This window comes from Micromys minutus, assembly GCF_963924665.1.
Source record: "Micromys minutus genome assembly, chromosome: 1".
Lineage (NCBI taxonomy): Eukaryota > Metazoa > Chordata > Mammalia > Rodentia > Muridae > Micromys > Micromys minutus.
In genome coordinates this window covers 92143382-92161497 of record NC_137969.1, presented here as the reverse complement: position 1 = coordinate 92161497, position 18116 = coordinate 92143382, and the positions used below count along the sequence as shown (strand labels likewise).

At 36.7% G+C, this 18116-nt stretch overlaps 1 protein-coding gene across 2 annotated transcripts in view; it reads left to right on the top strand.

Annotated features, from left to right (window-relative positions):
- Window positions 1–18116, top strand: part of ERCC6L2 (ERCC excision repair 6 like 2) — a gene marked incomplete at both ends in the record, with an annotated part of 83694 nt that overhangs the window by 40357 nt on the left and 25221 nt on the right. For both annotated transcript variants that reach the window (XM_080926993.1, XM_080926994.1), the window contains 4 exons: window positions 9802–9901; window positions 12802–12954; window positions 14414–14494; window positions 15504–16629. In XM_080926993.1, the coding sequence (XP_080783119.1) occupies window positions 9802–9901; window positions 12802–12954; window positions 14414–14494; window positions 15504–16629 (1460 nt within the window). The remainder of the gene's footprint in view (window positions 1–9801; window positions 9902–12801; window positions 12955–14413; window positions 14495–15503; window positions 16630–18116) is intronic.

The window sequence follows — 18116 nt, the reverse complement described above, 5'->3', positions numbered from 1 at the left end:
GAAAAGGCAGGAGGACAGAGGAGAACAATATAGAGAAAAGAAAAGAGACAGAGAAGAGGGAGGAGAACAGTGGAGAAAAGAAGCAAAGGAAGAGGTGGGGCAGAGAGAGCCCTGGGCAGGGACACTCCTGTTAGGAACTCGTGATAATCTTTCCACATACAACAGCCAGGTATAAGAAGGGACAGATGATAAGAATTCCAGCTTAATGCTATAACTTAGTAACAAAATACTCAATATTTTCACACACAGGACATTTAAAAAATGACCATGCATTTTAATTGAAATCACAAAGGCATGTTCTATGTATCTAAAAGATAAAAGCCCTCAAATAAGAAACATGCAGCCAATGTAGTTTAACCAAATCAAAATGTTGAGATATATATTAGAAACTCAGCAGCAAAGAATGATGCTATAGGAATTGTGAACACAGACGGTACCGATACGTGCTCCTCTCTGTTGTGTCAGTGAAGCCAACCGTCTCAAGCAACAGTGAACTCCCCAACAAAGGATACACTGGAAATTTTATGTTTGTACTCATCCTTGCTAATCTCTTCCCTCTTCCCTCCCTGCATACATAATTCAGTGCAACAAAGAAAGGAAAAATCTTGGTCCCCTCGTGAGGCTGTAAAGGACAGTCCACAACTCTTACCTTCCAACCTGTCTGGGCTTCTTGGAGAATTGGTAGAAGGCTGGCAGAAGCTGTGAAGGACAGCAGTTCGTCCAGTTGTACATGGAAGCCACTGTGGACTTAACAACATTGGATACTTAGGGTGAAATAGGAGATGGAGAATAGCTTAGTTACATCCTTTAGAAGAAGCTGCTCTAAAATGGTTGGAAACTAAGACATTTAAAAATAGTCATACATACGGGGACATTTTAAACATATCCGGACATATGTTCCACGTAAGTCTGCAAAGATTTGGAGAAATAGCTGCTTTTGTAAATGATAAATTTTCAACAGAAAGCCTTTTATCGTTCATCTAGAGACATGTACTATAATTTCCATTACAATGTATGATCATTTTATTTCCCAGTTCTTAGCATGGCAAGACTGTGCACATGACATGCTAAGCAAGTGCTCTACTACTAAGCTAATCCCAACCCCTGCAGTTGTTTTTAAATACTGTGCAAGTGTTTGGAAGTATTGGGAGTATTTTACATTGTTCTGAAGTTATAACAGGAAAGGATGGTCTCTTCAGAGTGACAACAAACCAATCTCAAACTGTCCTTAAAGACAGATAGCATACATACAAGACAGATGTTAAAATAACCATCTAAAAATTGGAAGAACACACAGAGAAAGAACAAAAGGATATTAGAAAAATACTGGTGGACAAAATGAGAGTATCATTATGAGAACAAAAATATAAATATTCTGGATCTGCCATTTAGTTCTGGAATTTAAAAATGCACTAGATTTGGCATTGACTTAGACAAAAGAAAAATAATCTGTGACTTAAACTTATCAAGCCTGAAAAGAAATCTTTTAAAATATCACCAAAAAGACATATTTTCCTGTATTATTCTTTTCTTCTCACCAAATAGATCACTTTGTTCATTATGAAAATTTCAGCAGAGAAAACAAACACATAATTATTGAAAAGCTTCTTGAGTTTGAAGGAAAACACAAGAAAGAAAAAATTCCATGCTGAGATAATTCTAAAGAGATCCATACCGAGACAGGGTATCAGCAGATAAGAACAAAAAGAAAGGCCTGCAGTGGCAGGATTAAACTGCATATTGTGTGGACCTGATCTCTAAAAGGCTTAGCTACAATTAGCTCAGCTAAACCTAGAGATCAGAAAACAGTGTGCTAATGTATTTAAAGTGTGTGTATATATATATATATATATATATATAGATATAGATATAGATATAGATATAGATAGATAGATATATATAGATATATATGCAAAACCAGAGCTGGTTCTTTGAGAAGATTAACAAGATTGATAAACCCTTAGCCAGACTAACTAGAGGGCAAAGAGAGTATCCAAATTAACAAAATCAGAAATGAAAGTGGAGACATAATAACTGAAACTGAGGAAATTCAAGAAATCATCAGATCCTACTATAAAAGCCTATACTCAACAAAGCTGGAAAATCTCGAAGAAATAGATGAATTCCTAGACAGATACCAGATACTAAAGTCAAACCAGGACCAGGTAAACCATCTAAATAATCCCATAACACCTAAAGAAATAGAAGCAGTCATCAAAAGCTTCCCAACCAAAAAAAGCCCAGGTCCAGAAGGGTTCAGTGCAGAATTTTATCAGACATTTATTGACGACCTAATACCAATACTCTCCAAACTATTCCACAAAATAGAATCAGATGGAACACTACCTAACTCATTTTTTGAGGCTACAATAACCCTTGTTCCTAAACCACATAAAGACCCTACAAGGAAAGAGAACTTCAGACCAATCTCACTTATGAACATTGATGCAAAAATACTCAAAATCCTTGCAAACCGAATCCAAGAACACATCAAAATGATCATTCACCATGATCAAGTAGGCTTCATCCCTGGGATGCAGGGATGGTTTAATATACGGAAATTCATCAATGTAATCCACCATATAAACAAACTCAAAGAAAAAAAAAAACCACATGGTCATCTCACTAAATGCTGAGAAAGCATTTGACAAAATTCAACACCCCTTCATATTAAAAGTCTTGGAAAGAACAGGAATCCAGATGTCCTTCAGTAGATGAATGGATACAAAAATTGTGGTGCATTTACACAATGGAGTACTACTCAGCTATCAGAAACAATGACTTTACGAAATTCTTAAGAAAATGGATGCATCTAGAGAATATCATCCTGAGATAACCCAGTCACAAAAGAACAGACATAATATGCAGTCACTGATAATTGGATACTAACACCAGAAAGCTCAGAATACCCCAGAAACAACTCACAGACTATATGAAGTTCAAGAAAAGAAAAAACCATTATGTTTAATCCTTACACACCAAGAAAACTGACTAATTCCAGGTTACATCCTGTTTTACATGTACTTTATGCTCATTATAACTAGTAAGATCTTAATGCACACTATCAAACCTTAAAAAAAAAAAAAAAACAAGCACTAACAAAAATGTATTCATATACTTTTATGCAAAAATGCTTAAAATTTGTACATTTATCTTTGTTTTTTAAAATAAAGTTGTTAAAAAAAGAAAAAGCATATATATACATAAATACATATAACTGCTCCAATATATATTCCAATATATCATATATTTATATACTTATTGGATATATTAAGATCCAATATAATACTACTTTGAATATATATTTAAAATATATAATGTATGTTAATATATGTATCAACTTGTCAGCTGAGAAACAATGAAAAAGAAAGACATAAATTTAGAATTTATCATTGTACAAGATAGTCACTGACAAAGAAGAACTTAGGTCATTCTCACATAAACAAAAGGTGAACAAGTCATTGGCTGCTAGTGCTTCCTATAAAAAACTTCTGAAGGAAAACTCAAGTTGAAATGAAAAGAAAGACGACAGTAACTAAAAACCCTATGGGAACAAAATTCACCAGTATACAAATACAAAATACAAAAATCAATAAAATTGTAACTTCTGTTTTCAATAAAAATCAAAAGAAAAATGCATAACATGTTTATGAATCTATCTGTGCATATATATATATATATATATATATATATATATATATATATATATATAAAGATGTCATTTGTAACACATATATGCATGTATATTTTGTATATATGTAAACAATAGAGTCAAGGATTCTCACCAAAAAAATCAACTAAAAACATGAAGGAAAATCAATAATGTCAGAAGTGTAACAGTTAAAAAGAGATGGCTTAGCATAGAGGTGCCCTTCTTTAATCTTGGCACCCGGTAGACTGAGGCAGGAATATTTCTGCACATTTTAGTCCATCTTGGTCTACACAGTGAGTTCCAGAACATCTAAAGAGAGACCCTACCTCAAAAAAACAAATGAACCAGCAAAAGCAAGATCTCCTTTGTTTTCTTGTTCAGACATTGTCTTAGTCAGGGTTTCTATTCCTGCACAAAACATCATGACCAAGAAGCAAGTTGGAGAGGAAAGGGTTTATTCAGCTTACACTTCCATATCACTGTTCATCACCAAAGGAAGTCAGGACTGGAACCCAAGCAGGTCAGGAAGCAGGAGCTGATGCAGAGGCCATGGAGGGATGTCACTTACTGACTTGCTTCCCCTGGCTTGCTCAGCCTGCTTTCTTATAGAACCCAGGTCTACCAGCCCAGGGATGGCACCACCCACAATGGGCTGGGCCCTCCCCCCTTGATCACTAGTTGAGAAAATGCCTTACAGCTGGATCTCATGGAGGCGTTTCCTCAACTGAGGTCCTTTCTCTGTGATAACTCTAGCTTGTGTCAAGTTGACACAAAACTAGCCAGTACAAACATAGATGGATTCAACTCCCAAATCAAAAGACATAGATCTAAGAACAGATTAAAAAGATTTAAAACCTGATATCTATAAAAGTCTCAGTGTAGATTTAAGGATATGTGTAAGTTGAAAGTGAAGGGATGGAAAAAGATACTCCATGAAAATATTAACAACAACAACAAAGAGCAGAGGTCTTGTTAATAGAAGGCAAAGTTCAGTTTTAAGTCAAAACCTGTTACAAGAGTAAAAAGGGGACATTGTGCAATGACTTTAAAGTCAGTGTAACCCCATCAGCAAACTGTGCTTTCCTCCAGTACACATGAAATGTCCTCTAGAGTAGCATCAAAATCATCAAAAGACTTAAAACAAAAATAAATTTTCAGTGTTTTTATTTGCAGTAGATAGCTATTAGAAGTTAGCAACAGAAGGAAAAACTCAAGTATTCACAAATAACATTAAATAAGACAACACACTCAAAACCCTTAACTGGTCAAAAACAAAATGCCAAAGGAAATTTAAAATATCTTTGAAACAAATGAATACATCGTTTGAAAGGTCATGTGATATAGTGAAAGTGGAAATAAAAGGGAAATTTATAGATATAAATCCTTACCAAGAAGGTTTAAGATCCGTGATCAGACTTTCAAGAAGGAAAAAAAAAAATCTACCAAATTAATCCCCAAATTAGAAGGGGGGGGGGGGAGAGAAAAGAAAGAAAAATAGTTTGGTTTTTTTTTTTTTTTTTTTTTTTTAAGAAACATGAGATTCAGTCCTTGAAAATATTGAAAAATTGACAAACTGTTGCCTAGATTGGCTCAGAGAAAAAAAAAAGAGTTAAGGCTCATATAACAGAAATCAGTAAAAAAAAAAAAAAAAACAAAAAACAAACAAACAAAAAAAAAAAACGGCATTACTGCCTAACTTGCAGAAATCTGATTTTCAGAGTACTGTGAACAAGTTTATGCCAACACATTGAATGGCCTAGGAGAAATGGACAATTTTCTAGAATTGCACAACCTGGCAAGGCTGACTAAGAAGTACAAAACTATGATACGTCTGTATGTAAAGAGATGAACACACAGATACAACCCATCAAAAGTGAAGCCAAAAACTGGATGGTGTTATTGTGAGTCCTACAAATAATCAACACCACTACAAAAATTTCTAAAACATTGCTGAAGAATCACTTCAGTTGTATGTTGTGAGACCTGCATTATATAACCTAATCTGAATAAACTCACTCTATAGGAGAATGAAAGACCGGTGTCCTTGTACATGGTAATGTAGAAGAGTTCAGTAATCAAGTGTGCAAGCCAAACTAAGAAGCAAGTTGAACAGATGATATAAAGAAGGATTACTTTTGGTGTTCAGGGATGGTCAAACACTACACACAAATCATTGTACACTGATAAATGAGGAAGGACACGTGCTCAGTTATCTCAGTTGATACAGCAAAACATTTGACACAACTAACAGTCTCTCATGACTTAGAAAGCACAACAAATTAAGAATGGAAGAAAATTATCTCCACATCAAAACCATTTATAAAAAAATAAACTAATGCCCTACTCATTATTAGTCTAGATTATCAGCAACAAGGAAAGTGCATTTTTCTGCCTAAAAACATCACACACTATTGTTTCACTGTCCCTCTGTATGGTTTCACTGTCCCTCTGTATGGTTTCACTGTCCCTCTGTATGGTTTCACTGTCCCTCTGTATGGTTTCACTGTCCCTCTGTATGGTTTCACCATTCCGCTCTTTGGTTTCACTGTTCCACTGTTTGGTTTCACTGCCCCCCAGACAATGACAATCAGTAGAGAAAGTGGCATAGTATTGGGAGGGAAGCACCACAGTTTGTAAGGTGCTGAGGGCATGACTTTGATCCCTCAACCAGTGTAAAACAATAAAACACAACACTGGGCATTTCAAGTTTGCCTGTAATCTCAGTACTGGGAACATAGAAACAGGTAGATGCCCTAGGGCTTGCTAGCTAGACAGGTCAGACAAATTAGCAGAACAGGTCAGCGAAAGATTGTCTCTAAAACAAGATGGTGTCTAGGGAATGCCAGCAGATGTTCTCACCTCCACACATACTCATACATATACCAAGTAGAAAGGTGGCTCCTGGGCACTGCTGGGCAGCAATAGGGAATTGCTGTTTAGTCAGTAAAGAATCTTCCTTATGAATATCAATACAAAAATACTCAATAAAATTCCACAAACTGAATCCAAGAGCACATCATAACAATCATCCATCACGTAGGCTTCATCTCAGAGAATGCAGGGATGGTTCAATATACAGAAATCCATCAATATAATTCACTGTATAAACAAACTCAAAGGTAAAAAAAAAAAAAAAAAAAAAAACCGCATGATCATCTCACTAGATTCTGAGAAAGCATTTGACAAAATTCAACATCCCTTCATGTTAAAAGTCTTGGAAAGATAAGGAATTCAAGACCCATACCTAAACATAGTAAAAGCAATATACAGCAAACAGTAGCCAACATCAAACTAAATGGAGAGAAACTTGAAGCAATCCCACTAAATTCAGGGACTAGACAAGGCTGCCCAGTCTCCCCCTACCTATTCAATATAGTACTGGAAGTCCTGGCCAGAGCAATTAGACAACAAAAGGACGTCAAAGGGATACAAATTGGAAAGGAAGAAGTCAAAATATCATTATTTGCAGATGATATGGTTCTATATACTTAAGTGACCACAAAAATTCTACCAGAGAACTCCTACAGCTGATAAACAATTTCAGCAAAGTGGCTGAATATAAAATTAACTCAAACAAATCAGTAGCCTTCCTATACTCAATGGATAAACAGGCTGAGAAAAGAAGTTAGAGAATTGACACCCTTCACAATAGTCACAAAGAATACTAAATACCTTGGTGTGACTCTAATCAAGCAAGTAAATGATCTGTATGACAAGAACTTCACGTCTATGAAGAAAAATTTGAAGAAAATCCCAGAAGATGGAAGGATCTCCCATGCTCATGGTTTGTCAGAATTAATATAGTAAGAATTCAGTTTGCAATGAGGAAGGTCTATATATCATATTGGTTCCAAAGCACTGAGTCTACTTTCTGTGTTTCAGCCATAAGCTCAGAATGATTAGGTTTGTTGTATATATTTTTATCATTTTGAAAATAAAATAAAATAAGATGTATTTGATTTTGTTAGAAATAAATACTATTGAAATCACTGTGGGTCACTTCATTCTCACATTAATTTATATTTTAATTTCTTCTTTTGAGATTTTATTTGTATTTTTGAGTGTATTAAGTATGTATGTATGTATGTATGTATGTGCACTGTGTATATGCAGTGTCTGTCCATCTACTGAGGCTAACCTAGAACTATAGTTACAGATGGTAATAAGCCAGTTCAGTGGGTATTGGATGTCAAGCCCTCTGCAAGAGCAGCAACTACTTTTAATCACTGAGCCATCTCTCCAGCCCCTATTTTTAAATTAATTTCTTTGAATAGACTGAAAGTGAATGAAAAAGATGGTAGAAAACAAGCAAGCAAACAAAAAAGCAAAGAAGTTGTAGAAGAAATTACTATTATTAGCATGACATAAAAATTAAATCATTAATTGAGAAGGATACAATACAATTTTTGAAAATGGCAAATGCACAGAAGAGCCTAAAGGCAGAAAGGTGTCAGGTGTGTTAGCACACACCTTCAGTCTCCGAATTCTGGATGTAGAGGGCACCCTGGTCTATGTAGTAAGGTCCAAGACATCCAGAACTACATAGGGAGACCTATCTTTTTATTTTTATTTTTTTTAAGGTAGAAAGGCTACTAACCAATAATTTTTTTTCTTTCAGTATTGAACTTTTTATATAAGACTCTGTGCTGATGCATTTAGAAAGACACAAGACAATAATTGCACTTATGTTTATTATGAGCCAGGTACTCCATGAATTCTCTCATTTAACTTGATGTAAGTGCCTGTCCTGTCTTACTTTGTAGGGAGCTGAGACAAAGTGACCTTAGTTACTTCCTCAGGTTCATAGAATGAGAGTTTCAGGTTCTGATTCCATGCAGTCAAGTAAAATCCTGAAACAGAAATCCCCCCTCCCTCTCTCTCCTTCTCCCTCCCTCTCTCTCTCCCTCCTTCCCTCTGCTCCCCCCTTCTTTACTTGGCACATTTGGTGTGACTTTGCACTTTCTGTGCATTTGTTTTTATGTCCATGTGTGGCATGAATACTTTTCTTCAGGAGTGACACCTTGTTTCTTGAGACAGGATTTATCATTGGCCTGGACCTTGCCAAAGCAGCTGGGCCTGCTGCCCAGCCAGCCCCAGCCCAGGGTCCTCTTGTCTCTCCATACACAGCACTAGAGTCACACGCACTTGCTACCTCACCTGGTTTTTATGGAGGGCCAGGATCAAACTTAGGTCTTCATGTTTCATGTGTATCACTACGGTTTATTATCCTGCTCCCCCTCAAAGCACAGTGTATTCCCCTCCCAGACCATCTTCTTCTACTTACTCTCTAGGAGAATACAGAGAAATCAAGGTATTTACCTGTGTGTTGTAAAGCTAGTCCTTTTATATTTATCTCTACATAGTAGAAGACCCTTCACTTGCAAGCCCCTGCTTGATGAACCTGATGAATGAATTATAGGTACAGAATAACGTGCGTTCAAGGATAAGCATTCTAACTCAAAATAATGGAACACACACACACACACACACACACAGTCACAAACACACAGTATATTCTTGGATCCTTTTCTGATTTTTTTTTTATAGCCCCTCTATTCCCTTCTGCAGAAACAAAGTTTGCAGGACTCAAGTACTCTCCATGAGAGAATACCAAATATTCATAGAGCCTTGCCCATTCGCCTCAAGAACTCAGCAGGTGCTTAGGGATATGACTCATTCAGAGCATCCAATATAGCCTGTTTGAGAAGTAATAAGGAACAGACCTGTAGGTAAGCACTGTGGCAAGTCAGCATAGAGTGTTAACTAGTGTCAGTCTGCAACACAACCTGGGGAATTAGGCAGCCAAGTGACTCACTCAGACCCAGGAGATGGGTGTCAGCTCTTAAATCTGCATATCATAGACTTCTAAATTAATTATGTTTAACAAGATTGATTGGTGTTATGGGTGTATTCTTTTAATCTTTTAAATTTTAGCCCATTTTATTAAGGTATGATTGGCATATATTACAGTAAACTTGCCTTGATGTTTACAGTTGGTAAGTTTTGATGATTGTGTACACCTGTGAAACCATTGTCACAGTTAAGATAACAAATGTATCTCCTGCCACAGGTTTCTGTACACCTTTTGTAGTTTATTCTTCCTGCCCTTTACAGTCTGTTTTAGTTGACTTACTGTTTTTAATTTTCAGAGCATATAGGATTGGGCAATGTAGAGATGTTAAAGTGCTTAGGCTGATATCCTTGGGGACTGTGGAGGAGATCATGTATTTACGACAGGTCTACAAGCAGGTAAGAATGTGCCTCATTCTGTGTAAGAAGTTAACATCTGTCTATTTTTAGAAATTAGAAACAAACTTATATAAAGAAGTTTTAAACTTTACCCTAGTATGGAATTTACTTACATTATCATATATACTCTTAAATATCCTTCTATGACATAGAGTAATTGTTAAATTTATTAGATTTTAATCTGTAGTATTTTTTATTTATTTTTCTTTTTTCATGTGCATTGGTGTTTTGCCTGCCTACACGTGTGTCTGTTTAAGGGCATTGGATCCCCTGGACCTGGAGTTACAAACAGTTGTGAACTGCCATGTGGTTGCTAGAAACTGAGCCAAGATCCTTTGGAAGGGCAGCCAGTGTGCTGTGATGAGCCATCTCTCTAGCCCCCAATGCAATGCTTCTTAACCTTTAATGTGCATTCAAATCACCTAGGGATTTGTTACTCTGACTAAGTAGGTCTGAGGTACAGCCCAAGACTGCTAGTTTTTAACTAGTTCCCAGGAATGCCAGTTATTAATCCACTGATCACAATTTAAATAATGAGGCACACCTCCCCAGATGGTGAGCCAGGGTGTGGTATGTGTGCAGTAGGTGAGTTTCAGGTATATCAAGGCATTGATCTCAGTTCATGGCAGAGAGAGTGTCTGAGCAATCTTACAGCCTTAACAAACCTCCTCTTTTCACCTCAGGCTGTTGTCCATATGTCACCCTCTTCTGTATGTGCCTCGGCATGAAAAAGATTGAGGAGCACTGCCTTAGAGAAATGATATACGCCATTAACTGACTGCAGAGATGCCCAGTAAATGAGGTTGAGCAGCTTTAGCTGCTGCTGCTTGGTTCTCTGCCTGTTCATCTGAAATCTCATTGGCTCTTTAATGATGTGTAGGATGTTAATTTATGTTCCCTTTATACCTAAAAATAAACATTCATTTAGAGCTGCTCATTTGAGAAGCTCTGGACTGAGGTTCAAGTTTAATTACAAGTATTAAATTTGAATTGCTCCCTGTATATTTGGCTGGCATCTATTTAAGAACAAACATCTGTCACATGTGGTGGTAGTTACTAAAAATGATCCAATCTTAAAACTCATGCTAACTTCTTCATTCTAAAAATAGGATTTGCACAGCAGTTTGTGTATTTTCTTAAATCATTTAGGTCTGAAGGAAACAATTTGGTTTCTGGTCTTTGATATGACACAACTACTTGAGAGAATTTCTATTCTAACCTAACCACTTGTGAAAAACATGAGGCTCTTTCTTAGGACCTGTTGTTCTGCATACTGTCTTAAAGTAGTCCTCATTACTGTTTCCTTAATCGTGTGTTTCTTTCAACATATCATTAAATGCATTTTACTTTTATCTAAAAGTGCTTATTATGTACTGTATAATAATATACAACAACATTTTCAGGAAACAGTGTGATTTAGTGTTTAGAACTTTATATGGCATATACAAAGATAAGGTACTCGTCATATAAGAGAAGGTGTAACACATGGTTTGAAGATACCCTGGAATTTGAAACAAGGATGCATATCAACATACATATATTGAATCTCACAGTCTTTGGAGAAAGAATAAAATGAAAGAAAAATAAAGCAACTATAAATGTGTTAGAACACAGAAAGTTTCTCAAGGGTCCAGAAATTGTTTTGAAAACCTTTAAAGACAGAAAAGAAAGAAACCCAAAGAGACTCTGCCAGGGGGAGACTAACAGAAAATCAGACACAATTTACACATTCTCATTGCAGTGTCAACGACTAACATAAAAAAGGACTCCTGGGATTATTTGGAGTATCGAGTGACACACTTGAGAGATGCCTTAGCAAATACTCTTCTCAGCTGTACACAGTGTAATCAGCAGTTGTCTGTTCCAAAGTGAAGGCAACAGATAGAGACACTGACAGTAAACAACAAATACAGCTCACACTTCTTTCTGGTGTGCACAAGAAAATCACTCTCAATGCCCAGAAGTACATGACAAGCCATTTTAGGTAGGACTTGGATTGATAAAGGGGATTTGAATGTGCTGTGCTCACATGCACTGACTCAGAAAGTCTGTGGTTTAAAGTAACCTTTATCTACAACCTATGCTCCTTCATTTGGAGCACCATATGCAGTCAAGTTTGGCATTTTAAAATTGTCTCATATACCTGGGTTACATATGTATACACATACATACCATTTTATATAGAAAAAACGTTACAGAAAAACAGCTCACAGAACTTCAAATTGCCCAAATTTTCTGATGGTAACATTTTCCTTGTTTGCCTTCCTTCCTGAAGCTATTACTTCTTTTTCTGGGCCATTTGAACTCGTGTGTCACAGGGTTTCCTCAGAGTTCATGTTTAGATTTTACACGTTTACATTATGTTATGAAATAGTCAGCGGTGGAGAGTGCATCCACATGGTTGTGCTAAAATGGTATGCATCCTTAATGGCTAACTGTTGGTGTTCTTAAAACTCTTGAGGATGGCACTTCTAGGGTTTTCACAGTAGTTGTCAATTCGATTAAATCTATAGTTAGCTTGGCATCGGCGTGTTTATTGTATATTTTAGATTGTAACATAAGTGATACAATAATTCTGCCAATATTAGTTTTTAACATAATAATTTTTTAAAGAAGAAAAGTGTCTTCAGATGTCAGTTTTCATTACTAAACATTTATAATAATGTAATCTTGATTCAATGGTGAAATAGGAAATGTAAGATGCATGCTAGAGTGAGGTGGCCAGATTATTATTATTTCACCATAATGACAACATCTGCAGGGAAATTAAAACAGAATCTCTTCCCTAAGGCTGTCCAGTCAGCCACAGCTAAAGTTGTGTGTATGCAGGGAGTGCCAGGAAATTCTGACATACTGTTGGAGCAAACACTTCGAAAATATCTTGTATTTTTCTGTTATAGCAACTTCACTGTGTGGTGGTTGGAAGTGAAAATGCCAAGCGATACTTTGAAGCAGTACAAGGATCAAAAGAACATCGAGGCGAGCTCTTTGGTGTCCACAACCTCTTCAAACTAAGGTCCCAAGGGTCATGTCTTACGAGAGACATCCTGGAGGTGTGAAGTTCTTCTGTGATCTCTTTAGTAATATTTTATGTACAGTTTTATCATTCAGGAATTTTGAAATTGGTGTCTCCTTTTTAGAGAAATTTCTAGTCTTTCTTATCAAAAATACATGTTTAGAATTTCTACATTTAAAGAAATGGGAAATTAATTGTACCTCAAAGCCAAAGCTTACTCGTGGATACTTATAGATAATACACATGCATTATGAGTCCAATCTACATATGAGATAGTATGCTCTCCATGGCCATTTCCAAACAGACAAAGTTGAGAGTGGTTTATTAGTTTAAAAACAGCTGTTGAAATTGAGAACTAAAAAATTAAATTTTTTTTCCTAAATAAACAAAACTGTAAAATATGTTTTGATTAGAAGTTACAAAATACTCCCTGAGATGGACTCTCATGTCTCTGAGAGATTTTTATTTTCTGTTCCCAATAAAAATTCCACACCAATATTTCAACCCTCTACTATGTTCATGCTCAGTACAGATGTTTCTTATTCTTCAAATGAGACACTTACATGGCTTTAAAAATTCCTTTAGTTCATTAATTTACCAGAACACTGAGAATATTGACCTGTTTTCCAGCTGATATTAGTGTGGAGATCATAAAGCCCTGGCATATCCTTTTCCATCTCCTTGCTACACAGATAAGGAATCAGCTAAGGAGAGCTCCAGATTATTTCCCTTGGCTTATGGGACTTTGTAGTAAAATTCTTAATTGTATTTCATCTAGTAAGCATCGTAAATAAAGTTCAAGAAAAATTATTCCCTGTCTTTGAGCAATGCCAGTCTTGACTGAGGTGGAGGACATTCACACAGGGGCATGTACTGTCCGCGCTGCACTGCTTCAGTATCATCCATGATGAGCACTGGCCAAGGTGCAGGACATTCATGTAACCATGTGCTGTCAGTGCTAGTATAGTGTCAGCACGTCTGTGACCATTGGGATGAGCACCTGTGGATGGAGAGAAGGCCTGTACTGTCTGTGTCCATGTTCTACATAACGACTGACTCCAAGTAGTTGAACTGCCCAGTAATGTTCCGTAGTAGATAAGAATAGCAAATGACTAGTGGCACAAGCTGGAGCACCATGGTTTTTACACTCAGCATGGTGATGCTTGGCTGTGGACGCATTATGGTGTACTCGTTAGTGATGTAATAGCAGCTGATGTAAGCAGAATTCTTGGGGAAATGTTTGACACTTTTGTGCCTCCCAGCAGTGCTTTTAGTGAAACTGAACACAGGCACTAGTCTTTATTCTGTGAAACTGCATGAGTTCCTTACTTTGCAAATAAGAAAGCGTTGTTAAGAATGAAAATCTTCACACTAAACCTGCTTTTGCTGTTGTTTTGTTTGGTTGGTTAGTTGTTTTGTTTTGGTCTTGCTTTGTTTTTTTGTTGTTTTCACTCTGTATTTACAGCTGTTTATATTCTTCCGTGTGGACATTACAGAGAGAAGGCCAAGTGGAAGCTGGCATCATGACAGCCACAACATGGTTGAAAGGGGAACCTTCAGCACAAGAACTAGAAACAGTGAGTACCAGAAAACACGGACTGTGACATCTTTTTCCTTTACTATTTTCCTTCATTCTTCAGTATGAAAAAAGAAACTTCTAAAAACTTAGGGACACAAAGTGAATGAAATTAATTATTTAAACTGATCAATATTTATAAAAACAAATTCAGGAGCAGTCAACCCCAAATTAATCACCCTGTGTAAATAAATACACCAGCATCATTATCATTATCATTATTTTACTAAAGGGCAAGTTAAATAGAGAAATGATCATTAGTGTTTATCAAAACCATTCTGTAAATCAAAGCAAGTATTGTATTCATTGAGTCTGTGACCTTAGGATCTCATCACCCATTCATGAGACCTATGCTGTCACCAGAGGCCATTTTAGGTGTAAGATGCAGAAAACATGCAGATTTTTTACATTGCTGTTCTTGCTGGATTATTTGTTTGTTGGTTGTTCTTAGTTTTTGTTTGGGGGTTTGTTTTTGTTTTGTTTTCTGAGATTTAAATGTATGTGAAACAAGTGACTTTGAACTTAAGGAACGTATTTGTATTCACTTATTTTGTGTGCACACTAAGTTGGTTACTGGAGAGCAGGCTCAGTTTGTTAAGCTTGGTGAAAGGTGCCTGCCTCTCCCTCTGAACCATCTTGCTGGCACAGGTTGAACTTTTTCTTTTTTTAATTTAGATAAACACAGATGTTAAGTATTGGCAGAAGTATCAAGTAACTTTCCCAAAATCTCAACAAATTAAGCCTCAATCTTAAGGAACTGAAAGTTATCCTTAACTTGGATTACTGAGAAAAGGGGAATTGGATAGAATTTTGTAGCAAATTTTCTTCTTGAGACAAGGTCTCATGTAGTCATGACTGGCCTATCATTCCAGGTAAAGTAGAGGATGGTCTTAAACCCCTGATCCTTCTGTCTGTTTTTCAAATCTTTTGCTTTTCTTACGGCAAACATGCACTGCTGCATACAACTCTTCCCTCATGTTTTCTAATGTTTCTTTCTGCTTTTCATGTAGCCTAGAGACCCTGACTGTCAAGAACCCACAGATGTTTGTGAGCTCTACAGTGACATCAGTGATGAGGAATCAATGGGCCATTCTCTGGGAAAGACTACTAAACCCAAAGTCTCTGACGCCAGTAGAACTCCAGGTTCCACAGCACAGCTTACTTTGCTACAGTGTGGATTCTCTAAATTATTTGAGGCAAAGTGTAAGGCAGTCCAGGATGGCAGTGGAAACCCTGGCTCCAGTGACGAAAGTTCTGATGAGCAGCCCATGTGCTTTTCAGCAAAAGCCAGACAAGCTGCTTGTCAGGAGACTTGGGACTCTGTTTGTACTTCAGAGCATCAGAAATCAGATAACATCCAAACTCCAGATGAAAAATGTGTTTCTGATAAAAGCAAGACTGTAGAACAGAATGTTTCTTCTGAATCTGATGATGAGACAAAGGGTCACAGTGCAGCTGGACATCATTGCATGGGACAGGGTGACACAGAGTCAGAAGACAGTGATGTCATCTTTCCCACACAGTATCCCACTCAGAGAATCCCTAAGAACCGTATACGCTGTAACCTGCTGTTGAGTGACTCTGAAGACTCTGAAACAGAGAACCCTGTGAGGGTAAAGCATGGTGCTGGCAGACTGAACAGTGGCAGAGATGGACCAGCTTTAAATCTCGGGTGTCTTGAGAAAAAGACCTTGAAATCTGTTAGGAAAAGAAAAGGTACAGATGATATTAGCGATGAGTCTGATGACATTGACATGTTCCCCAAGTCAAGAATAAGAAAGCAAAGAGCCACTACTTCTTCGAAATTTAAGAGAGAAAAGGAAAACAAAAGGAAGCTTTATAATTCTCCCGTAACGGCAAAGGAAACAAATCAAGTGTGTGCAGCAGATGGAGACTGCAGCTCTCAGGTTATTGAAGAATTTTCATCCTCAGATGATGGTTTACCTGTCAGCCACCTGAGTTTCACTAAACTAAGTCACAGAGCAGAAACTGTAAAAGATAAAATTAGCTTGTTCCCCAAGCTGCATAGCCCAGATAAGAAAAATAACAGTTTTATACCAAGAAAATCAGCAAGCTTTTTAAATGAAAGAGTTGTCAGTCAAGAGCAAGTATGCAACTCGATGGATAAAATATTAGGTAACTAAACATTCTGAAAACATTCCTCTAAATAACTGTTTTGTTTTGCTTTTAAGGTATATATTTTATGAGAGATTACTCAGTTGGCCATAAAATTGCTCTAAAGTCAAGATGCTGCTTTGAAGCAGCAGTAATTAAGTGGCAGGATTCAGGGATGGCTACCTGCAGGAGGAGAGAGAGTGCTGCTGTTTCCCCTGGAATGCTCTTCCATGTGGCCTAGCCTCAGCACAGCCTTTCTGTGTCAGACAGCCAATTATTCTGGCTTGTCTGGTAATTCCTTATATTGCCAAGGTTTTGTTACAGGCATGTATATTCTGTGATAGTATAATTTAGTCTTGTCCACTTAGTTCATTTTATGTAGTCTGCAATCTGTAAGAATCTTTCTCCATCCTCTCAGTACCATAGAATTTACTTCCAGTTTCTCTCAATCTGCATGTTCTCACTATTCTCAACAGTCAGACATGCTTGATGTCTGTATTACCTGTGAATGAGTAGTACTCCTGAAGCTTTTCAGTGGTCATATGTAGAAATGATGACCTTTTGTATGTATGCCTTTATATTTTATGTATATTTATGATATACATAATGATATATCTTAGTACGTATATTATACACTTACACATATATAAATGTGTATACATATATTTATACATAGTATATGTGATGATGAATATACCTCATGAATTATATTTATATTTTTGTATTTATATTGGTAGTTAATTAGAAAGTTCTCTTTCTCATCTATTATATTTAAATACTATTTCATTCATCTCTATCATTCTGGTCACATACAGAGATTGATTTTGTTATAATACTCCATCACTGCTTACTTGCTTTAAGCCATACCACACAGTAATTAAAGGATGAGTTGGCACAGTACAGTAGTAAAGGCTGGAGGTGCATCTAGTAAGAGAGCACTTGCTCAGTGCTACTACAATAGTAGCATCACTAGAAACAGTCTTTTCCGGTTTTTGTTTTTTTAAACATACCATTCTGTTTCTTTCCATTTTTACAATAGATACATTATGTCTAACCACTCCCTCCTGGTGTATCGGTAACTAGAAATGTTACAGTTGCTTTCATCCCTGTGTCAGTGTCTCTAAAGCCTTTGGATCATCTGGACCTTGTTTTCTAGTAAATTTTTCAAAACAGTGTTACTGAGGGACTTTTTTTCCTCTGCAGCTCTTGTGATATCCTTTCCTGTCCTGAGTATAAATCCTTGACTGGCATGTTGAGTATTTTCTGTACACAGCTTCATTTTCATCCTTCCAATATGCAGGAAGATTACTTCCTTTCCATTGCTGTTCAGTGGTTTCAGCAGATTGTCTGTATTCTCAAGTACAAGTGTAGTTTCCTCTCTGTCTCTCAGGAACATTTGTGCTGCTGTTAGTTCACCTCTCTCAGTTGTTCAGATGTTCCTTCTTTGTTGTGTCTTGAGAGTTCATCACTCTAAAATTAATTTTTTGTTTGTCATTATCGCATTTATT